This window comes from Stigmatopora nigra, chromosome 1 (assembly GCF_051989575.1).
Source record: "Stigmatopora nigra isolate UIUO_SnigA chromosome 1, RoL_Snig_1.1, whole genome shotgun sequence".
Lineage (NCBI taxonomy): Eukaryota > Metazoa > Chordata > Actinopteri > Syngnathiformes > Syngnathidae > Stigmatopora > Stigmatopora nigra.
In genome coordinates, this window is record NC_135508.1 from 20,304,150 (window position 1) to 20,329,427 (window position 25,278).

At 40.4% G+C, this 25,278-nt stretch overlaps 1 protein-coding gene across 2 annotated transcripts in view; it reads left to right on the forward strand.

Moving 5' to 3' along the window:
• Positions 1 to 2,092: 2,092 nt before the first annotated feature.
• Positions 2,093 to 25,278, forward strand: part of plxnd1 (plexin D1) — a 76,663-nt gene continuing 53,477 nt past the window's right edge. Inside the window, exons 1-9 of one of the 2 annotated variants that reach the window (XM_077717165.1) lie at positions 2,093 to 2,203; positions 3,760 to 3,863; positions 3,998 to 5,607; positions 8,405 to 8,581; positions 13,405 to 13,536; positions 14,431 to 14,531; positions 19,732 to 19,861; positions 23,415 to 23,592; positions 24,497 to 24,605. In XM_077717165.1, the coding sequence (XP_077573291.1) occupies positions 4,354 to 5,607; positions 8,405 to 8,581; positions 13,405 to 13,536; positions 14,431 to 14,531; positions 19,732 to 19,861; positions 23,415 to 23,592; positions 24,497 to 24,605 (2,081 nt within the window). In that variant the 5' untranslated portion in view covers positions 2,093 to 2,203; positions 3,760 to 3,863; positions 3,998 to 4,353. The remainder of the gene's footprint in view (positions 2,204 to 3,759; positions 3,864 to 3,997; positions 5,608 to 8,404; positions 8,582 to 13,404; positions 13,537 to 14,430; positions 14,532 to 19,731; positions 19,862 to 23,414; positions 23,593 to 24,496; positions 24,606 to 25,278) is intronic. The other variant, XM_077717247.1, reaches the window with a different exon arrangement.

Here is a 25,278-nt window from a genome sequence, read left to right on the forward strand (position 1 = left end):
GTTTTATGCCGTAAGCAACTTTTGTCCGGGAATTTCGTTTTTAAGTGCGTATTTTATAAAACCGATTTCGTTTTACCCATTTAGGCTCGAATCCGGATTGTCTCCTTTACTGGTAGCAGACAAAGCGTCATCGTCGCCTGCTAATATTGTCATGCTGCAAGCATGATATGCGTATTCCCCTTCCACACATCACGTCGCCAAGCAATGTATCCAGACAGTCAATCTGTCAGCAACATACAGCGATATCTACAGAATCTTAAGCATACAGAAGGCACACCAACTGATTGGGCACTATGTCCACTGGGGAAAATTTTTAGACTTAACTGCCCTATGTGATTAAATATGTGCCGTGTAGCATTTGTATGGTTTAGTGTCGTTTAATAAGGAATTGCAATCATTGACTAGGGGAGCAATTGGCCAAGGTTGACAGGTATGGGATGATGCTATTTTCATTGCTAATGTGAGGTCATCAAATACTGAAATTTGGCCTTCCACAACAATGCCTTCAGTTTTTATTCATAATTTGTGCCAACTTTTTTGGAATACATTTTGTTCCAGAAATTGCTCTGTGCTTTAGTTTAAAGGGGGTTAACTTTCAATGCCTGTTACCTATAGTCAACATTTGGAAACTTAACAGTACCATTGAATCGTCAATTACAATTTCATTAAGATTGGTGAGTGAGTTTTGCCATGAGGAATGCGCTGTTCCGATAAAGTTGAGTTCTTACTCAATCCAAGCTACTTTTTTGTTTTTCTATCCGAAATATGTGATTTGGGTGGAAGTTTTACAGTTGACTACTCAAGAATGGAAGGTAGAAAAGTTTTTTTTTTATTTGCTGAAAGAGTGTCAACTTTTATTTGGTAGTCTTAAGTGTTTACATAATCATGAAATAAATATTGTGTGGGCCCTCAAATATCAGTTGAACTTCTTGAATGGGCACAATGTGCCTTTACTGAAAATGTCTGGCATTGAGGAATTTAACACGTTTGCTGCCATTGCCAGTGGTGAAAGTCCAATCCTCCCCTTTCAATTGGATTGGACATTCATCGCAGTGTAATGTTGTTCATAGAGTGAAATGACAGGATGTAACGTTTTGGCGCCAATCTGTTAAACTGCTTTTGATTAAATGCATGTAACTTGACATCTAAATACTTCTTATTACACGGCTTCTATGGGAATGAGAAGAAGAAAAAAATGTGTGTAAACCGAACGTTCTCGATAAAGCGGTTGCTGCACTTTAGTACTCAAATGGGCGTAACATGGCGACAGACTTGAAGGGTAACGTTGTCGCTCGCTTGTGTGACCATCAACCTCAAAAGCTTAGGAGGAGTCATTTTCCTCAAGAAAACAAAATACGGCTGCCATTTTGAAAGGTTCCATTTACAGATTTGGGAGTGAGCTGTTATTTGACCTTGAAGTTGGTTTACTTGATAAACCACTCCAGTGCCTTCTGATGTGTTTTTCCATGTGTGGGATGAATAAAAAAAGCATTCCTGGTGATCTCCTTTGCATTTTGCTGATTTTTTTAAAATTGTCTTATCTAGATAATTAAGCCAAGCCCTGTTTGTCGCCTGAATTGATGCTTTTAAAAAGTCAGAACACCTTCACCGGCTGTTTCCGAGTAGAATGAATCTTGTCTGGGAAAAACGTGAAATATATTTTTCTCATAGTGGATACATTATAAATAACAGGTGGCTGGCTGATAAGGATGGGCAGGCATTTTTTCAATGCTAGGACAATTTTAGCAATCTAATGTTTGCAGCACAGACACCTCCCACTGCTTGTGATTTAATTAATAAAATGCAAACCAGTGGTAGAATCTTCTGTGTATTTTTGTCATCACGAAATGGCTGTGCCTTGTAAGCAGTGCCATTTTTTCTCCCGTTAAACAAAATTGTTTCTTTTATCAGATCTGACAGGTGTTCAATTTGCATACTTTTACTTTTTGTGTTAAACATCATTTTCTCTAGTTATTTGATTTGCATACTTAAATTCTTGGATCAGACGTCTTTCAAATCAAGGTCATTCATGAGTTATTTTTTGTCCCTTTAAAATGTCCAACCATTTTCATCATATGACCAGAAGGCGGCACTGTGGTTCCTTTTATGTGTTTTATCATGATCGTGCAACCTTTAGGAAAGGTCGCGTTCGGGTGGGTGAGCACATGGTGTCACTGATTATCACGAAGGAAACAGGTTGAAGGTGAGATCTACTGATAACCATTTTTTGGCTTCCTTAGTAAAACATTTGTGTGAATTAAGATTCCAAGATAAACCCCAAATGAAAAACATGAATTTCCATTCTAATGGGCGAGCATATGTGCACTGAATTCACTCAGACAGGAAAATCTGGAGTGGGTGCCTGTTTTCTGCTTGCATATTTATGAGTGCAAGCATAGGAAAAAAGGGAGAAAATAGGTTCAGGAATGTCCAAAAAAAGTGGTAAGGTATGCACATGTTCCATCTGCGCGTGGTTTTTCAACGCTCAAAATCGGTGGTACAACTCATTTGAATGTCGAAGTTCATGCACCATGACCTGCCAGTAACCTTGAGGGGGGCGGAAGGAATGGGTCGGACTCGTGAAGTGGGCCCTCTTTTATAGAAGTGCAGATGTCACGACAACTTGAAGTCGTATGGTTACGGAGCGTGAAGGACAAACGAAGGCTCAACTGCTTTGTAGATCTGGGTTAAACATAAACATGAATGCATTATCGTATGCACCAGTGCTGGCGTGTGTATGTGCATGTGTATTGCTGTCATCACAAAAATGCTGTCTATAAGTAGTGTATTTTTTCTGTCATTGTTGTAAATCAAGATCAAATTTATTTTAATTTCCATAGACTATTGCATAGTGTTTGGCAACTGACTTGAGTTATTAAAGTAATTGGCAATGCTTAAACTAATCTAAATGAACAACACGAGAACATGACATTGAAATGATTGATTGAGTTCCTAAAAACCCACAGAAAAAAACAATGCTTAAAATTGAGATCATTGTCTAAAGTAAAAGCAGATGTTTGAACTGTTTTAAAGGCAAAATGGGCCTGGAGAATGACTGGAATTTGAGGATATTTCTGAACGGCTAAGAATTTTCTTTTAACTTCACATCCTCTAATCAATCAAAACTTTGATGAATTGATTATTATGTTCCTTTGGAAAAAAAGCTGGCCAAAAATTTGAGTTTGGCAATTCAGGTAAATGTTTAAAAGCTTGCAATCATCAAGATTTCACCTGCTGTGCCCCTTTTAGCTCTCCTTCCCTTGTGAGACCAAGTGTTCATGATTGTCATCAACCCCTGTCTGTGTCTCTCAACCCTGTGTTTTTGTGCAACCATGTACGATTATTTCCTGTTTGTTGTTAGCTTCACATTTCATCCAAATGTGTGGACATCACATTTTTGGTTGTCAAAGACTACAATGTTAAATTTTGGACTACAGGGGCCTGGTGTCCACTCATGATAGTGACATAATTTATCTCACAAACTACATCATGTAAAAAGATAAGTCTTTGTTTGAAGGCCCAATTAGCCTAATAATCGAAGAGTTTTAACTTGTCAGGCTTTCCCTGTTGTTATCTTTTCATTAAATCAAAACTTTGTGCACCAGCACACCTTTTTCGTCATCTGCTTCCCGCTTATGGGTTCTGCTCCGCTTCGTAGATGATCATAATAGAAAATACTCGCACAAAACATAGGGTTTTATTACCCAAACATTAAATACATAGAGTGGTTGTTGTTAATCACGAACACCTGGGTCACAGAAGGGGAAGGAGAGCCAAATGAGACACAGCAGGTGGAACTCGTACAATCACTCAGACAGGAAACTCAAGGAAACAACCCCATCTACCCTGCACCCCAACAGAATGTGAGTTGCTTGTTGTTTTTATGACTTGTGTTTTTATGTTGAATATATATATATATACAAATTTTTTCTTCTAAACTGAACTGTGCAAGGAGGTAAATTTGTGTGTATAATAATAATTATTATTTTTTACACAGCATGTCTGCTTTTGGTGCCACTTTTGTTTGGAGGTGATGCCAATGAGTCAGTGACATTGACGTGCCTGGGGCTCATAAACGGAGGGGAGCACCAATGAGTTATGCTCCACTCGGTGGGCGTGCGTGTGGTAGTGGTGGTGGTGGTGGGGGGCCGAGAGAGGGACCGACAGACGAAGCAGGCTGAAAAAAAAAAGGAAGCACGATTCGCCTTATCGCGTCACTCCGGGTCGTGGCGCTAGGCAGGAAGCCGCCTTTCCTCTCGGATTTGTCGCCCCAGGAACAAGCAGACAGGCAATTTTGTCTTTGCTCGATGCGACCCTCGGCCCAGAAGACGCGGAAGCCGGCCAGAAGGAAAAATGCCTCCTCGGATGGAGCTCGCTCTCCTGATCCTCGGCGTGCTCGCCGTGCCGGAGGCGCGCCGGAGGAGCGTCAGCGCGCTCGGCGTCCAGCAGAGCTTCGCCTCGCCGAATCGCACCAATAATTTCGCCGTGGACCCCGCGTCCGGCAAGGTGTACGTGGCCGCCGTCAACAGCCTGTACCAGCTGGACGGACGCCTGAGCGCCGAAGCAGAGAAGAGGACCGGCCCGGTGGAGGACAACCTGTTGTGCCACGCGCCGCAGCTCCCGCAAGCTCCGTGTCAGCACCCCAAGTCGCTGACGGACAACCACAACAAGCTGCTGGAGCTGGACGCCGAGCAAGGGGTGGCAGTGGTCTGCGGCTCCGTCTACCAGGGCTTCTGCGAGCTGCGCAAGATGGACAACATCTCTCAGATCGCCGTGGAGTTCCCGGCTAGGGGCGAGAAGACAGTTTTCCCCAGCATGCTCAACATCGCCGCCAACCACCCGGACGCGTCTACGGTGGGGCTCGTTCTTCAGGGGGGCGGCAACGGCAACGAGAACACCGGGACTGGGGGCAACACCGGGACTGGGAGCAACACCCGGCTCCTTGTCGCGGCCACCTACACCGGTGCCGGCAGCCAGTATTTCCCCAGGAACCACAGCAAGGAGGACCTCCGCTTCGAGAACACCCCGGAAATTGCCATCCGTTCCTTCAACGTGCGAGATCTGAGCCGACTCTTCACCTACGACATCAACCCGTCCGAGGACAACGTCTTCAAGATCAAACAGGAGGCCAAGAGCAAAAACAAGCTTCACTTTGTGCGCGCCTTCAACCACAAGACCTTCTCTTACATTGCCTTCAACAATGACGCCAAGACTGGTCACAAGGAGAGCCAGGCCAACAGCATCCTGGCCCGGATCTGCCTGGACACAGGCGTCCACAAATCGGGCGCCCCGGAGAGCAGGAAGCTCACCGAGTCTTACATCCAGGTGCCCCTCCAGTGCGGCCGTGACGGGGACATCTACAATCGCCTCTTGTCCGTCTACCCCGCCGACGTCCACGCGCGCGACGCTACTCGGCCCTTCCTCTTTGGAGTCTTCTCCAAGGGCGACCGAAAATCGGCGGTGTGCGCCTTCAGCTTCGGGGACATCGAGCAGGAGATCCGTCGGGGGCGCAGGAGCTGCTCCAACTCGCCCAGCGGCGACGTGCAAGTGCTGGACAGCGTCATCCAGGGCTCCGGGGCAGCTTGCGTCCGCAAGGGGAACCTGGTGGTAAGTGTCAACCTTCCACATTTGTAAACATCAGTATCGTTTGTAATCATTTGCCTTTGACTTCGTGAGGTTTGCGGGGGTGCTGGAGCTAATGCTAACTAACCATGGGCTACATCCTGAATTGTCTGTATTACAGGAGGGACGTAGGCAAACTACGGTCTACTTTTATATATAATTAATGATTTTATGGAGAACATGAAAAATCCAAAAACTAAGGCAGGGACTTTTGGATTGTATTTTTAAACGTTTTAAACTTTATTAAAATAATCACGGGCGACCCGGTGAAGCACGTGGTTGACTAATAACTTGTAAACGTGTCATTCATGGATTTTAACTGTTTGTATTCAAAATTCTTATACTATATGAGCTTAGATCATACGTATAGTACGGTAAGTAGCAATGATAGGGGTGATCCTACTTGCCGTTTCTTTTTTTATTATCGTGGCCGTGTCTCGTTCACATTATCCGCGGAAAACAAAATTCGTGTACATAGATTTGGAGTTATGTTTTGTGTAGTTTTTTTTTTTTTTAATTCTGTATGATTCCGAGCAGTTGTACTTGGAGCGCTGAATTCTATAAACAATGAATTGTCACTTGATATCTTGACCAAAATATTGTATTTGGTCAACTATTTTATCAACTTTGTGATTACATTTGCTTTCAGTGTGAGTACAAGGCCAACCAAGTTGGAATGTGACGTTGCTTCTGATCTCGGAAAGTAATTGCCCTGGGGTTATTTTGTCTTTATGTAACCGGCAAGCTCTCTCGTGATTGCCGTCATTTTCTGGCACATTACGTTTCCCATCATCGGAAGTTATTTTTTTTATGTGAGAGAGGGACTCCCCTATTTAAAAAATAGGGGTTCTACATTTGAATGCGACCGGTAAGGCTTCCTCAGCCTTTTGGCAAATCGCAGGAGAAGAAAAAGAAATGACCTACTAGTCTGCTCTTCCATTCCATTTACTGAGCTTCTACTGCTTGAAGGAGTTGCATTGTCTATTTCACTTATACGCAGATTAAGATACAATCTGGCAATTCTAAGTAGTATATGTGGTCTTGATTTCATTTATCTGTGTGACATGAGAGCATGATCACATGGTAGAGAGCACAAACATAGTAACAAAATGAGCTATGCTGTCTTGTCATGTGGGGGAAAAAAACAGAAGAGAAACAGCCACTGTACTTCATGTCACAAAGTTGGGCATTAGGCAACAAGTACTCAATGTGTCCACTGCCCTTTGTGGATGTCTAATTGACAATTTTATCAGGAACATGTTTTGTTTCTGCGTGATCGTTTAGTCTCCGTTTCAACTCCTAAAAGTCTAGTCTTTGAGTCGGGCGAGTCTTTGTCTTAAAGAAAGCACTGCTTTTTAGTATACATATAGTAATGCTGCATATTTAAAGGGATTTGAGGATAGAGAACTTCTCTAATCTCAAATCCATTCAAACATTTCTCAGAAGCCTCAAACATACGTCTTGCCTTGTTCCTGTCAGTGAACACACTAAGTCGAATGCCTAAATCATTGGTCCTGCTCCAGCATCAATTCCTCATGCATACCAAACAAAACTCTTCCCTGTCCATGGTGCCTTTCCTCTTTGTATTAATATTACCATTGTATAAGTGTGGCGATATGACAAGGCCATAATATTTGTTGAATTTTCTCCAAAAACTCGGAAGCATAAAATAGTGTAGTAGTGCGACATTGATCTTTTTTCAAGGATTTATCATCGCATCAAATTAGAACTTGCATTTCTCTATACTCTGCGTATAATCCTTTTTTTTCATCTGTAGTATAATAATGCATGTTGAGTACTACTTGTCATTTTAAGCACAGTTGTTTCTAAAAGATGGCGATATTGATTGTTTTGTGTTTTTATCAATTTCGATTCAATTGTGTTGAACCAATCCTTATATAGGTCAGACTGATTGATATTTCTACCTCTAGAAACTAGCCAGCTAAATGCAGAAGGCTTTCTTTGAGTTGTGGATGAAATGAAACAGTCGAGGAGGTTACTTCACGGAAGAAATACTGCATTACTTTTGTTTTTGTCTGATTGCAAGGCTATTTTGACGAAGTTTTCGATAACCAGAATCCAGAATAAAAATAAAAAAAAACATCTTTAAACAGAAAGTTCTTTAACCAGAGACAAAAATGAACACTTTCTGCGATATACTCGGGTTGAAGTGCTTTTCCAACAAGCAGCGCTATGACGGGCTCTCATTTTTCTGCCATCATGTCACGCTTCTGATTTCAATGATTCGTGAAAGATTGGACTGATGGAATGATTTTTAAAGGGCGACTGACTCTGAACCTCAACAATCTTTGCTGTCATGTCAAAGTCTTTTTAAGTACACATACCAAACTCTACACATCATGATTACTTTAAATAGCGCGACGACAGTGATATTTTTGTGTTATGCATTGTAAAAGCCAGCACAAAAGGACCATGCAAATTTCATGGTAACGACAAAGCTGCCACGTGCCGGCCTGCGAAAAAGCTAGAAATATCTGCATTTCAATTTGTAATATCGTCTGCAAATTCCCTGTAGAAGACCGCTGGTTCCAGTGCCGTACTGATACTTAATCGCTGTCTTCTTAGCATATGACAAAAGCGTACTGTGATGAGTGTTGAAGCCTCTTTTTCAAGTTAGGAGTGCGTTTGAAGCACGAGCGCTTCATTGTGATCTCTCCTATCGTCTCCTGTTTCACTCTCAACTTTCATCACTCGCCTCCTTCTCCTCTGCACAACTCAAATGAGTAATACTGATAGTGTTCGTTTTTTGTGTGTATTTTAGCTGATGCCAGAGCAGCTGGACTGTGGGGCAGCCCACCTGCAGCATCCCCTGGCCCTGAGAAGGCCCCTGAGGGCCATTCCTTTGTTGCAATACAACAGCCTAAGTGCCGTTTCTGCGGACAACGTGCTCAACCACACGGTGCTTTTTCTGGGAACCTCAAACGGACGACTTCGGAAGGTAAGATGCTTGCAAAGAAACGCTCATGTCATGCAAATGTTTGTAAATTGGGTACGTAATGCTTTTCACTTAGAATATGTATGGCCTTCATGTGTAAAATGGTTGCTCGTACCTTTTGCACTGGTTCATCGTAATGTAACATAAACAAATTTAAATGAACTTGGATTACGATGCAGACAAAATAAAAAATAACATTAATAAAAAATAAAATAAAAATAAAAACCTACACAAAATTTGCAATGTATAAACTAAAAGGAGAGCAATGCCACAAAGTCAATGCCATTATACCATATTATTACATGAACTTGGCTCATGTGGAATTCACTTATGGGATGCACCTAATGAAGCTGCTGGCTGCCTTTTTAGCATTCATAGAAACCAAGATATAGATTTGATGGTTCTGATGGTTCTGATAGGTTCAGAATTTGAAATAGGCATGGCTGCTAGTCTCCTTGTGCCCTGCCTGGCCTCCGATTCAGCGTGTCCCCCGCCTGGGGCCCATAGTTGGCTGGGATAGGCTCCAGCACCTCCTGTGATTGAATGCAATAGCCTTGAGTAGAGACTTTCCCGTGAAATTTGTAGTTTCTCTACCATGTGATCACGATCTCATGTCTCACAAATAAATGAAATCAAAACCACATTTTTGCACATTAAGGATTTTTTTATCCAATTGGCCTTTTTTTATATTTTGCTACGATACAAACTTATTTATTAATTTGGATCCCATGACGGCGATACAAGTCCCAATCTGTTTTAAATAAAAGACAGTAGTAATCATTGACAAGGAAATTGATAATTATCAAACCGCAACTCAAAACTTGATATCCTGAACTATTTGTGAGTGTATTTATTTACCAAGAAAATCACTACTGTTCTCTTTTTAGAAGTAGCCCATTGGCCAGTCATAGCGACCTGGTGACCCTCTCGTCAGCCGCGTCGTCCCTCACCCCTTAAGCCTAATTCTTCATCTAGAAAACAATTTGGACCATTGTAAGCTTCTTTTTTTATTCTGTTGAAAAACTTTGAAGAGATGGTGTTCGTGAGCCCGGTTTGGGTGAGTTTGGGGGTGCAAGAACTTGACAAAAAATGTAACACAAAGTGTCGAATATGAAGTTCTCCCCAGCCGGGCTTTGTGACCCGTCCGTATTATCGACTTCTTCCTAATAAATGCTTTAGTATGAGTTAACAAAGAAGCTGAACCGCTGTCCTCCACCCCTCGTTTTGTTGAGTAGATGGCGGGTGACCGCCTCAGACATGAGCAGCTTTGGTTTGTAAAGAAAAACTTTGTTGTCTAATTAACAGCATTCCTTAATTCTATCTTGGCCGCATTCCTTGTCACCCCTGACTGGGCCCGCTCAGCGGTCGTCTGACTGCAAGCTCCACGGGCGGAAAATCAATATAAGTTGAAGCTGAAGCCTCCTTTGGGGGCATAACTGTGGCAAAACCATTTGCAAATGTCTAACATTTGTACCGTGCTTAATGTGCTTCGTGTAGGCGTGTGCATTGGATCCCTGTGACGTCAAATTGTCAATCTGTCACGAATAAATTGAAGAGTGGAATTCAAGACATTTTGTCATAATGGAATGTGGTAATGATAAAGCAGTTTAAAAAATGCGGGTCACAGGATAGTTTTAAAAAGTGAGGTTAGGTGTCACCTGTATTCATGAATCAAATCTCTTTTAGTCTCAATGAACAATTTCAGAACCACAGTTAGTTTGAGATCATTTTAATTGAGTCATAGGGAGTTGTTGTGGTAGTAAATACAGTTGATGTATTTTAAAAAAATGATGAATAATTATTTTTAACAGGGGCCAGGTTGATTCTGGGATTGTTGGTTCGATACCAGGTCGGGCCTCACTTTTTGGAGCTTGCATGGGTTTTCTCTGGGTACTCCAGTTTCTTCTAACACCCCAAAAACATGATAGGCTGGTTGAACCAGTATTTCGTAACATCTTTTGATTTTGACCACCATCACTTTTGTCAATTTCCAAGACATTTTTTATTAATTCAATATAAAGTGATGGCAGTCATAAATTCGAATCAACACTTTACTTTGATCCCAGTAAAATAGTTGTAATATTAATATAACATTTGTCAAAAATGCCTGGTTAAGTGGCCTGCGGGTATATTCTCAAAATAGCTCCAAGGATAGCTTTTGAAGGGATAATTTTGCAAAAGTGTTGCATTTATAACTACAATCTTATTGAATCGGTGGATACCATATAATCTGCCTTTTTTTATATCATCGGTGTGTATCAAACTGGCTGGCTTTCACATTTAACTGCTAACCAGACACTTTCAATAAGGTCGCTGACCCCTGTTGTAGCCAGTCCTCTGATTACTTAATTATAAGGGGTGTGTCTGACTACTTTAGTTGTCTGTCGTTGTTTGCCAGCGAGTGTGCTCGCGTCTGCCGTGCCCCGAGGACAGCGGGGCTGCGGCCACGCTTAATGGTGCTGTTAGCGTGCGTAATGAGATTGCGAGTGTGCAAGTTTGGCTTCCACCAAACACGAGGGAACTGACGGTGGCTCCGATTGAGTTAGGACCGCTCTTTGACTGTGTTTTGAGAAGGACTCATTTGGAATTAAGAGCATTTGGGGGGAAATGAATGAAGTGTTCTCTCCCATCACAGCTGACTCCCACTTTGCTCGGCTTTTAGCAGTAGGTGCATGAACACAAAAACACACATACATGGTGACCAGCTTCTCTTCATTTTCCCCAAACGAGCTTGTTATTTTTATTTTAAAATTTACCATGTTATTATTTTTACGCCATTTGAGGCTCATTTGTGAAATCGATGTAACACTAGCATGAAATAACTTCGATATCTGAAAAAGTGAATCAAGCAATGTTCATGGAAAACATTATTCCATTGTCGTTTTATAACTTTTTTTTACTAGGTGCCTGTCATATCTTTCACATAATCGCTCCTACATCTAAATTGATATGACCTCAGTCATCATTTGGCCCAAATTTATAGTGCTTTCCCATTTTCTCTTTCTCTCTGCCTCTGTCTTCTAACATGTTTTTTTTGTTGTTGTTTGTGTGGTTTTCTTAGTTTTATATTGAGTAAGCAGCTGTAATGGTTTCAGGGTGTTTTAAAAGCATTTTGTGTGTTCGTTAGAACTCCATTGTGGCCACAATGGTAGTGGCTTACCGCCATGTCATTTTTTGACGTTCAACTCACTGCCACCTTGCATATGTTTACTTGCTGAAGACGTAGGTGATCTGGTCCCGAAGAGTCACAACATCATGCATTTTCAAGCAGCTCAGCATGTTTAAAAAAAAGAAGACACATTTAGAAGCTTAGATAAGGCCTCTCATCCCAGGTTAAGCTTCCATCCTCAGGCTTTTGCATGAACCGTGTAGTGTCTGTGGATGTGAATGCGTTCGTGGCTGTAAGCAAAGGAGGAAGTGACACAGCCGTGCCTGTCATTCAGTTTTTCGGTTCATTAGGATGCCCATCTCCTGTCTAGAGGAAGACCCGGCAAATTGCAGAAACGAGAGCTTTTGCTGCCTGCGTGACAGGAAGTCTCGCTCAGCGCTCTTTGTTTTTCTCTGCGGCTATGTGTGTGTCTTTGTGTGTGTGTGTTGGGTCGTGTGTGTGTGTGTTGGGTTTTGTGTGTGTGTGTGTGTTGGGTCATGTGTGTGTGTGTGTGTGTGTGTGTGTATGTGAGACGGAACACGTATCCCAGTTTGCATAAGGCCAGTATATAGAGATAAATGAGTGGTGTGGAAAGAGATTACGCACACCATAAATAAAGCGTACACATGCTGAAATATATTCCCAAGTCAACAATAGGAACATTAATTGCATTGCTAGTCTTTGTTCTCACATTCATGCATTCATTTTTTTTTTTTAAGAGAAAACGGAGGGGAATCTCGTCTGTTTGGACAAAACGCAGAGGGGATTGCGAGTCAAATATTTACTTTCCTAAATGGAGTGTAGGCTGTTGAGCGGCTTCTTGCAGAATTTGATTATAGCGCAGCAGAAGAGCTGCCGTTAACATCGGGCATCGTTTGTCCTTCATGTGTGGCGCACAGCCCACTGCAAACATATGGTCACTTGGCCAGTCTTGACTTTTCTTTCTCAAATGCAACTTGGAAAATATTGTTTCTACTTTTCTTTCCATTCCCCGACGTGTAAACAAGAGGCGGCAGGTGTTTCCAGATGGTAGAAAAGTCTTGTCACACTGGTTTCAAGATGGGAATTGCAATGTCCTGGTCTTGTCCCAGTCCTGGACTTACAATTTTTCAAGATCAGTACCCTACCCCAATGACTTTGACTTTTTGTTGTTGTAATATTTTGTCCTGTTCCTTTGTCTGATGTCTTTTTCCAAGCCCCACAAAAGAAGCATAGCATGGGAGTAGTTTTTTATTTTTTATTTTTTTTGTTTTTGTCTTTTTTGTGTGTGTCAGTATTTGTTTATTTGATTAGTGTTTGCATTTCATTGGCAGCTTGAAACTTATAATCTATTCCATGTGTGTTTTTACAGACTTGGCAAATGAAGATGATTCTTATTCTGTTTCTATTATTTAGCAATATTTATATAATAAACAAATTTGGTCAAACAACAAACGTCTTTAATTATATTGTTATGAAAACCACACCAGCCCTGCAATGACTGAAACCCTAAAACTGTTCATGTTGGTCAACTTAAGTTGACTTCAAGTGACCATAGCATCAAATTCTGTCTCTCTAATGAATAATTTGTAAGCCCACCTTTAAATTTGGCTTTTTAATTTTCTTTTCACGGTATCACCTTTAACTTTGTTCTTTAGTTTGTTAATAATTCAATTGTTTCAACCCGTCTTCTTCGCAGGTGACCCTATCACCAAACATGACGTTGGTCAGTCAGATGACGCTGAAGCTGCCGGCTGGCGAACCTGTCCACCACGTTATGACCTTTGACCCCAACGACAGGACCTATCTTTATGTCATGACTTCCCACCATGTAAGGCTACCGCCGCATGCCCCACTTTCAACAAAAAAAAAGAATTAAAATGTGCCAGAAAAACTTCTACATTAACAATTAGTTAGTTTTTTTAATTATAGGTCTAGTCAATATGTTAATCTACTTGATAAGTGATAACTGAGCAAAACATCACCATATATAAATCCAACAACAGCATAAGAAACTGTTTTCAATATTAAACTTGTAACGGAGAAACATACTAAATTTACAGTTTAGAACAGATCCAAATGTATCTTTTTATAATTTGTTTTATACAGTTTTGTCTCTTTAAATGTTAACCAGCTTGAGTCTGTATTTTGGATCTTTGATTGGCATTTCACGTGCAAGACAATTTTACAAAAAAAACAACAACCACAACAAAAAACACAAACATTACAAACCATCATAGACAACCATCTGGCTCTAAATGCAAATGCATCTCAGGCTAACATAATTTTTCACTGGTTTACGGACTATTTTAGCTCTGTTCTTATTTTAACATTTGTGAATGCAAATTAGACATTTTGTAGCTCTGTTACAATTGTCTTAAGGCAAATACTGTTAGATGTATTGTATATATAAAGGTTCAGGGGGGGCTAATAACCCCAAGAAAAGATGAAATACTCCCTGCAAAATTCTCTTATGACAGAAGTCGCCACAAAAACACAGTAATAGAATCTAACATGAAAGCTGTATCGACTATTGTGGGAAACTGATGCTGGTTTCCGACATATTCTAATAGTAGTGTTTGCTTGGAGCTACGTGACAGCCTGTCATTCAATGTGTGCACTCACGACTGATGCGTGCCAATTTGTCCCAGCCGTCGTCTTAATGTCGAAGCAGTCACTTGAATTTCTTTTTGGCATCTTTTTTTTATCTGTCATCCTTGATCAGATGCTGAGGGTCAAAGTGGCTGAGTGTGATCAGTGGAGCAGATGCGAAGATTGCTTGGGAGCTGGTGATGCCCACTGTGGATGGTGCACTTTGGAGAACAGGTAAGAGAGCTCTACTCTCTCTAATCTAGGCTTTTTTCTCGAATCAATGATGATGACAGAGCCTATGTCTGATTATTATATTATTATTATCTGGATGCTGGACCCAAAATCTTGCTAAGTGTTTATGCGATGGCTGCCATTGACGATGATGGATATCTTTAAAACCTTCTGCAATTATCAATGAAACTAAGAAAACATCTACAACGTCTTCAAAAAGCTTACATGTTTTTTTTTAATAAGTTAATTCATTGGCTCAAATTGACAATGATAGACGTCAAATTCGTTATGACTGGGAGGCGATCCAACAAGTGTTCCCTCGCTACTTCGCGGTTCAGCCACTGCGCGGTTCAGCCACTGCAGATTCAGAGCTTCGCATTTTTTGGGGGGGAAAAATAAAAATAAAAATACAAATATTACATTGAGACAACATATATTACAGTTTCTTTTGTTATATCATGAATTTCACTCTCTCTACCCGTATTCTATACAGTGTACTGTATACAGGGGGGTAAAATAAATAAATAAACAAAAATATAAAAACAAAAAAACAAAATTATTTTTTTTTAATTAAATTCAAATTAAGCATTTTTGAAGGGGCATCCCTACTTTGCGGGAATTCACTTATCGCGGGTGGTCCCAGTCCCCATTAACCGCGAAAATTTTGATGTCCATCGCTAGTCAGTTTATGAGAAAACACATAGTCAACATAGAAAAAAAAAACACACGGGCAGACATTAATGTCACAGAAGTATGGTTTGCAATTGAATGAGTGAGTTGTGTCTCTATGGGTGAGAGACGTTTGATAAAAGGCAAGCGAATCAGTGTGAGGGTATTTTCTAACGAGTCGCGCAATGACTTTCGAGGCACCGCCACGGGTCATTCAAAGCTGGAGGAGTGGAACTGATGACGAGCACTGTGCGTGCGAGCGGTCAGACTGTCATCTCCTTGTCTCCTCTACTCATTTCTCGATCTGCCCAGCCTCTCTCCCTTGGCCGCCTCCTTTCCCCCTTCGCGATGATCTCTTTGTCTCCCTTTCCCGCTCTGGCTCTCGGTGGCACGTTGCTATATTCCAGCGGCTCCGAGAACGTCGCCATCTCTCGCTCGGCCTCGGTCCCCGAAGACCCCGTCTCCTCGGCCTCCCTCCATCCCCGCGCCTTTGCTCTCTTCTCCCCCAGTCTACAAAGGAGCGTTGATTATGCCGATGGCGGCGAGAGGGAGAGCGCACACTGGCTCTTTTGACAAGTAAATGTCAAAGTGTGCAGACCTGTGTGTCTCTGTCAGAGCCAGCGCACGGCTGTCTGCGTGCTGATGTCACAACTGCGAGTTTGATTTGCTCTTTGCACAGTCAGTCTGGCCTCCGAGCCGCGTTGGCGGCATCCACCTCGTCTGATCGAGGCTTTTTCCCGGGCGGTCTAACGCCCCAAGCCTCGGGAACTCTGTGGGTGTCTGTTTGATTTTTCCGCTGTGTTCGTACACCTCTGTTAAACCCTGCTGAGCTCACACAAATGTACTCTGTGCCTACTGTTAAACGTGGAAAGCTTTGCATCACTGACTCAATTGTTGAATCCATCTAGGTTTAAACAAAAGAAATATATATATTGATAAAATGTTGCTTCTTGTTGTCACTAATGATTAGACGCATTTCCGTTGAAGAAAATGACAAAGCTTTTATCATCTGCCTATCATCAGAAAGATTCTTCTATCAAAAAAGGCATACAGTTTAATGTTATTTAATGCCTAATGTTGGAAAAACATTTTTTAAAAACCCTCTAATCTGTCCCAAAAGTAGACCGAATTGGCCAATGGCAGCCTTTTTCAAATGCCAGCACTATTTGAGCCAATCAGATGTGAGATGCTACTTTTCATGGCATTTAGGAACCATAATCCCATGAGTTATTATAACCGCCATTTGTAGTCAAAATGGACACTTGCCCCTTTAACACTGAAAGATGAGCATGCATACTCTCAGGTTAAATGGATTTATTGTTATTTACCAATAATTAATAGTCATTTTATAAAAGGGTTTAGTCTCATTGAGAAAAGACAAAGACTGTGATAGGTTAAATGGGTGTATACCAATTTTGTCATATGCAGCTGGGTATAATGACAATTAGGCTTTTGTCCAGTCAATGATGATGACAAAGCCTATGTCCGATTATTATTATTTATTATCATTATTATAGTAACTATGCACAAATGTTGTCTACTTTAGACATGACATTGTTGTCTCAAATATGGAAGGTCTAATAAATGTGCAATTTGCATAATGAGCGACCATCTTTCACATAAAGGTCATTCATACTAGGTGTCTGCTTTCCTTTTTATAAAAATTGCAGGCTGGATACTTTTCACCATAAAATGAGTCCAAAATGCAATGCGAAATTGCCCCTGGATACATTTAGACGCTAATCCTACTTATTCAAGAATGACTGTGGTTAAATCGCCGAGTTCTTGAATTGAGAAACAAAAGTGATTGGTTTTGTGCTGGAGGGTGACATACTATTTCACGCTGACGTCTTTTTTTTAATCTGTTGCGCCTCACAAGAAAGCACTTAAGTATTTTTATTTCAATCAAATCATGTGTCATGTGCATTCTTTGCTCAGTACAAATTATCATACTTATCTGAGCATTTCTATGTGCGTAGCAACCCTGCTCACAGTATGTTCTTCTGCTATTCAGCAGTCGCTTCTCACCTTATCTGATGCACGTGCATGCTTTCTCGGCTCATATTTTAGCTGCCTATGTTAGCTGTGTTTATTTGAATTCGATGTTGGAAATGTACGCTTCGCCTGGTGAGCTCCACGTGTTTACTAGCTCTTTCTTAGATGTTTTTTTTTTTCGGCTTAAGAAAGCAGAATTTATCTGTGAATGGATTCTTTCTATTTGGTAACTTTACAGGTTGAAAAGCCTGCAAGTGAAATCACACAATTGTTGGTATTCTGCAAGTTGATTTCGTTCCAGATGACAGGTCACGTTTGCAGAATGTTGTTTTTTTTCTTTTCTAGCTTTGCAAATCTGCTGTTTGTCATTGGAAAATTGAAAAAGATGTCTGTCTTTCGCCTTCGATTAAAGGCTTAAAGGCTGTGTTTCTCAGTGATGATCAATGTGTGATACAATTAGCACTACCGGTAGACAAGAGAATCATTGTAGTTCAGTTAGGTTAAACCTTTCTGTGGAATTCAATACATTACACCGTGTAAGGATGGTTTTAACTTTTATTTTATTAAGTGGTGCACCAAACATTTATATCCAAAGGATTTGACATTAAGCACTTAGTCTTTTTTTACCGATAATGTTGGAATTAATTTGTGCAGATTTTCATTTTATTTTGAATTCTTAATTTCATAGGACAAATGTTTTTATTCATTTAGCGTAAAATACAGTTACTTTTTTTTATAGTTTTGCTATATGAAGTTGGAAATGTCTTTATTGTCGTGGTCCATCTTTTTCTCACATTTCCCACATTGTATAGTTGGGGATTTTTCCTGTTTAACTATCTTTTAAAATAACAATTATTATATATTATTATTCAGTCTGTAATTTGAGTTTCTTCATGTAAAACTGGCTATGCTGATTTCTTTTTTTTTTTTTACCCTAATCAGGAAATATCCCTTAAAATTCCTTTCAATTCAAAGACTATTGGCAATGAATAATTCAAAAAATGGACTGCCTGTCAGTTTTATTTTTAAATCAATATTTTAGCCAACTATGCTCATGTATTTTTCATGTTGATCATTATATTTATACTGAGAGTGGCTTCTTTTGTAAGGTGAGGTAAAAAGTTTGCGTATTACAAAATGTGAATGTCATTTATTGTTTCATATTTTCGGATGGCAGGCTCTAGCAATAATGTAGTAGAGGGTAAGAGAAATTGAAGTTAAGTTTCTGATATAATTTGAAAATACACAGTGGCACAAATGCGTCGATGTCAACCGCGTGCTGAAGTGTGACTGTTGGGTTTGCGCAAACAGCACTTCCAATTTGTGAGATTATTCATGCTGGGGGGATTTTTTTTGTGTGGCTTTCAGAGCCACTTAGTGCTATTTTTAGCACGGCGGCTGGCTGACCTCATGGCCGTTCTCAGCCCTTCCAGCGGGACGACAATCTTGACATTCGCTTTCTTGGCACACAAAGGCTGAAGCAAGCCCGAGCAGACGCACATGTTCAAACATAGATCGGGGGGTTGTGCCGCCCTCATTATGTCATGTTGCGGGTCAGATAAATGGCGTCTCTTTGGTCTGGTCCATCTGAGGTGACTTTGTCACACTCATGAATGCTCACAGACGTGCTTTGTGCACCGCGTGGACACGCCGCGTCTGTGCCGCAGTTACAGACAAACGGCAGTAGCTGGCGATCCGTCCATCGATTTTAAGGATCTGACTTAAATACTGGCAGGGAGTCTGTGCGCTGGCAGTGCCCCTGGGATGGGTTGCCATAGCGATGCACGTGACCCGGAGTCAAGGTTGTTACGTTGTGCCGCCAAAAGTGACAGGTGAGCTACGAGTAGCACGGGTACGTTATACGCTCCGACGATGGCAGCCAGGATCGTGCGCCAGCTGACTTTGTCTCAATTAGTGGCAAATGACACGTGGTGATGATGATTTACTTGTCAGATGGACAAGATCAGCAACACTTTGAAGGATCAAATGGGCCTTTGCTCTGCATGTGGTAGATGGCAAAAAGGGATTTTAAAGAGTTATTTCTCAGGGAAGCTTTTGAGGAAATAGCCTAAGCATTTAAGAAAAAAAGCAGCAAGACACTCGTAGTGAATTTTAAAGACACTAACATTGGACATCATATAGTGCCGTCAATGACTATCACTAGTCCCAGTTCAAATGAATTGGACATCTATCGTAAATGAGTTAAAGATGTCTTTATTACGCAATGACAAGCCGAGCTGTCCTCTGCTGCCCTGGTGACATAGACGCAAAATTGTTATGAGTCCTTCTGCTTTGTCATTGTTAATAGGAATTCATAAAAGCTCCAGAACCACAAGGTCACTCTAATTCTCAAATCCAGTTTTGACAAATTCCACCAGAAACAGTTTGCTCTCTAAAATCATAAAACCCTCATTGATTTGAAGACATTTTCAATCAAATTCATCAATTACTTTTGAGTTAATATCATCTACAAGTAATTTTACTCTTAATAAAATGGATTATTTTTAGTATGAACTCACTTGACTTGTTTTCCCTCCAGGTGCAGCATCCAGAAGGAGTGTGCCCAGGGACCATTGGCACGCTCGTGGATCGCCATGGGCGAAGGGCCCCAGCAATGTCCCTCCATGACTCTAACACCCCCTGAGATCAGCATCGCTGCAGACATCAAGGTATGTGTTGGCGTCAATGCCCTTTTCCCACTTCCTAAAATAGACACTCACCCTTTTATTATTGTTGCCCATCAAGGTATGAATGAAATGCAAAAGGGCTATTTAAACCTCCACAATCTGACACCTCACACAGTTTTTTGGCCGTCGTGTAGTATATTAAAACCAAATCTTACCAAAGCTAAACGTCAGACGAGAACATTTTATAGAATTGAGATTAATCATCAGCGATCACCTGTTTCGTAATCCCTTATTTTATTAAAAAGGAATGAAAATATTTTACCAGGGGAATAATTGCTCGTAAATATTTGCTGCCGCGTTCAATGTCAGCTTAGTCGCTCAACACTTTTAATAAAGCAAAGACCTTGACGCTGAGAAATTGGAGCAGTGTTATTTGAATGCCTGAACTGGTGGGTTACCGTCGACGGAGATAGACGACGAATACATTCCGGCGATCGTTCACTGGCAGCCCCTTCAAGTCAAAATGCTTTTTCGCCGTCAATAACAGTTCAAGCTATCAGATCCATTTATTCTGGGGGAGGATGATGGCCGATGGTTGCTGACAGGCCTGCCTGTCCAAAATGGATTGGACATCTCGCGCCGTCAATGACATAGAAATAATAAAATGTATAGCCAGTTCTCCCTGTTTTAATGTATTGGACATCTATTGTTGTCAATGGCAAGGAGTAAAATATTTTTTTAACTGCAACAACTCATTTGACGATTCATTTCTGTAGTCTGCACTAATTTAATGTTATATTAATAATATATTTAGTTAGATTTTCTTCATTCAAACAGAAAAACTCCCAATATATATCCATAATTATACATATTTCAATTTCTTTGCTCATTAATATTTTTTTTTCTCATAGAAACCACATTTGTATAAACACATGCCTAATCTTTCCATGATTCATTTTTTGTACTGCTTTTCCTCACATGGTTCACGGGTGTGCTGGAGCCAATCTAAGTTAACTACAGGCGCCAGGTTGGGGACACCATGAATTGATGCCCAGCCAATTGCCTTTTTTAGGTTAATTTTGTCTTAATTGATAAGTATTGATTTTAATAATGGCCATTTGAAAACTGAAAGGACAGATTGAGAAGCAATAAACCGGGTATTTCCTTCCAAATTGAAGTCGGAAATTGATGCCATGCTCACTTGCACTTCCAAAGGTGGGCACCGACAACAACAACAAAAAAGTTAATAGTTTCAGTCTACTAAGAGAAATCTGCATATTTTCTTATGCTACCATTCTGCAATGAATTGAAGCGCATAATGAGTTGCCACCAGATGAAACATAAACTGAAAAGTAATAATGAATTAAGGGCTGGGCAGGGTGATTTAGTTTGACATTTGCTCAGCTATATCCATCATTTTACGCTTGAACAACGTGTTTGTTAGAATTGTGAGGATTGAAAGAAATAGAAATGGGAACGACAAGGAAGCCATTCTTGGGTGCCGAATTGCAGCCGAGAAACCTGCCGCATCATAACAAGGTGGCAATTAGCGTGTTGAGCGTTTGTACTGCTCTGATACATTTGACCCTTAATTACGGCCTATAATTAGACGAGGCTGAAAGATGACGTGTCATTAATTGCTTTGTGGATTAGCTGCTTATGTGGGTCACTCGGGCCAGGCGCTTCTACAACCTCTGACAAAAATGATGAAATTACCACTGAAGATCTTTTTTTCATTTTTCACTTGGGAGTCAAGAGGAAGATTATGACGCAAATTTAACGCAATGTTTTTGTTCGATTATAAAATGCCACCATTCTGGCCTTGGAAAATACAGAGAAAAGGGAGAATTGTATTTATATATGTAATATTAAAATTAATTATATGTATAAATGAATATATTTATCTATATATATATATATATATATATATATATATATATATATATATATATATATTTATTTATTCTTGTAGCAAGTCACAACATGCCTATTTATTTATGTATGTATTTATATATTTATTTATTGACTTACTTATTTATTTATGTCTAAAATACATTTTCCCGTCTGTATTCTCACCCTCTTGCTCCTTTGACAATGAAATTTCCCCAATACGGGATTAATAAAGTTATCTAATTTAATCTAATCTAATATTTAGGACATTTAGAGGGGAACATGATTGTCATCTTATCATTTTAAATACTTAAAAAAATAACTGCCATTAGGTGAAACTTGCTAATCATCCATTGACGACCATTGTTGTCATGTCTATTTTAACAGAGTGGTTCTCTAACACAAGAAATAAAAAATAAATTGAAATAAAGAGAATATGATCCAATTTCTTGAAGAAAATAAAGCTCACTTGGTTCTACTCAGTAGGGTTTAGAAAAAAAAACTAAACAAGGCCCATAAAAGAAAGAAGAAGCGCACCCAATAAACCAAAGGGGACCTTGAAAGATCCAAAAATAAACATAAGGCACTACAAATTGAGAATAGAAAATGCATGATAAAACAAATTGGGTAGAAACTGGAAGCGGTGTGCGTGAACTGGAAAAAAATAATGTCGGGGAAAAGGGGATTTCCATGTGCAAAGCCAAAACAAAGTCATTCTTAAGACCTACAGAGAGAAAAAAACAGGCTTCAGTAAGCTAAAAAAGCAATCATGGACAGTGGGTGACTGCAGCAAAGTGACATTATTATGATGATCATGATGAATAGCCAATCTGCTTTCGGCAAGGTTGTTATGATGGAACTATTGAAATTTCCGCAGTCATTGGTGACATGAATACAAGGATCGTTAGATCTACAACGATTTGATCTAGAGAATTTGGAAACTTTTTTGGATTCCTTCTATTCTGCCAAGGTATTATTTTTTAAGATGATCCAGCAATAAGTGTGAAAAGATTTGTTGAAGAAAGACACAGCCTACAGATTTGGCTTTCAATTTGTTGTGGATATTTCTGAAAAATTATAAGCTTAATGAACATTCTTTTTCAACATTGAATACAATTTCTCCTCTATGCTCCCCAAAAAATGAGACTGACCACAACATTTTTCGTTTTTGATTTATTGCTGTGTTGTTTGGGGCCTTTTTGCAGATTTTGTAGATAGGGATATTTCTTTTTTCTCCCAATTGAACTGATCATCTTATGGTAGAGTTGATTCCAGCCTGTATTTCCGCTATTAATCTATCTAATCCCGTTGTGGCCACAGGAAGACCAGCTCAAGGTTGTCTCCACAACAGGAAGCAGCAGGCAGGAAGTCAGACCCGTAGCAGGAAATGATCAATGCCAGAGAACAATAGAAAAGCATTATAAGACACGTTAGCACATTTAGATGTCGTGTTCCTCATTACAATTGTCATATTTAATTGCATAACCACATACAGGCTACGTTAAATTCGGTAAATCTTTCTGGTTGTTGTTATTAAATCCGATGACAAACGGGACTTCTAACGTGACACAAACACAGAGATTTACAATTCCTGGCTTTGTTTGCGACGGATTACATTTTGATGTTATTTTTCTGACAGTTAACAAATCGTTACGTAAACCATTACTCGGGTACGCTGGCTTATGTGCATTTATTTGTGTCTCAGGACATGGGGATCCTCATCAATGGCATCGTTCCCGATCTGGTTGGCTTTCGAGTGGAGTGCGAATATGGGCCCGGCTTGTCCACGGCCGCCACCTTGCACCTGGGCCACGGACCCGCTCAAATCCAGACGTGTCCCCTCCTTTCTCGGGAGAACTACCGACTAATCCTCCCTGGTGCAGGTGAGACACACGTCTGGTTGTCGATTCTCTTGGCCGGCTGCAACCATTATTGTCTTCGATACGCTGACATGACCATGACAGATTGTCAATAGAGGGGAGACACAATATCTCCTGTAAAGCTTGTTTTGCTCTACATTTCACCTAAAAGAGGAGCTTGTGAAAAATTTTACTTTCATTCTAATATAGTATGTAATGTAAAAATATAGTTTTGGACTAATGACAACAAATCATAGAACATTATCTGTTTATGTTCTTTTTATGTTTTGTTTTTCAAACCGACTACCACAAGAAAGAGAGCATGCCTACAGTGCTTATTTTTTTCCAGGACTTGGGGGAGTTGTTAAAAAGACTTTTTAAAGGATCTGGTTTTAATTTTGAGTGAGGCTGACAGTTTAAAAAACAAGCTATGTAGTTTTGGGTGTAGTTATATGAATACCTGGTTACAGTAACAGACGTCTATTTAGCCTGTTTTATTATTGCTGTAACATTTAATGTTACTCATGTTCTATGTTGAAATACAGTAAATCCTTTTAAAAACTTTATTTCTAATCTTGTGCCACTTTTCCCCCCTATTGGCATTTTTTTTTTGGCTGGGGCAAATTATATGGCATTACAATTTATAGTTGGAAAAATATATTAGTACATTTTAGCATCTTACAAGGAGACTGTGAAAACTTCACATAAAGTTTATAGTTTTGCCTGAAAAATGTGTGAATGTATTTAATTAACACGGTTCAATCTCGGAAAATATTAAAACAATCACTCCAATGTTTAGGATTCTATTTTCTGACTTTTTACATCTTGTTTAGCACCACTCCAGTATAAAGTCAACTTTGTAGAAGAACATTCGGGCAGATGTGTTTGTTTCCCTGTTACATTGTTGGTCTGCTTTTTATTTGGGCAGATCATCGGACGGCCTCTGTGACAATCAAAGTGAACGGCACATCCCTGGTTTCTGGAAACTTCATCATCTACGACTGTGAGAGCACTGGAGCAATAAACCCCAAAACCTCGTGAGTTTGTCGTCACCTCTTCTCCCACGCTAGCATGAACTAACTGTATGCGGCACATGGCTGTGATTAGTCTTGTTTGTCAAAGGTAAATATTGACACGAAAACAGAGCCCACAGCAGGAGACGTTTCAATTCACTATGGTCTCGGACCGCAACAATGCCTTCATCCAGCTGATTCTTTCCGTCTGACGTGCACATACTTGAGCTGGAACTCATGCAGGAAATGTTCTGATTACAAGCCAGCGTGGGGAGCGTTTCTGCACATTTATGAACACATTTGCCACAGTTACAGATTACGCTACTGCAGTGGACCCACTCTGCTAATACGCGCAATGTACAAAGAGCTTAGTCTCTTGGAATTTGGTATGTTTGTTAAGTGCTTCCCACTTTTAAGCCTTTCCCATCAAATAGTATGTATTCCTCATTGATGTCCAGGCTCGGCACCCTCGTTGCATTCAACTTTTTTGATGGCTTCTGAACACCGGGTAAAGTTAAATGAGCATTTTCTTCATCTCCACGCTGCCCTCAGCTCCATCCCTCCCCACCCCCCGCTTGTAATATTTGGGCCCCAGTGGGTAAATAGCATTGTAACGTTCCCGTGCAGGGCTTCTTTTAGATTTGGCTCGCTCAAGACTTCCCGGCTTGGGATCAAACGTGCGATTAATATGCTGTAA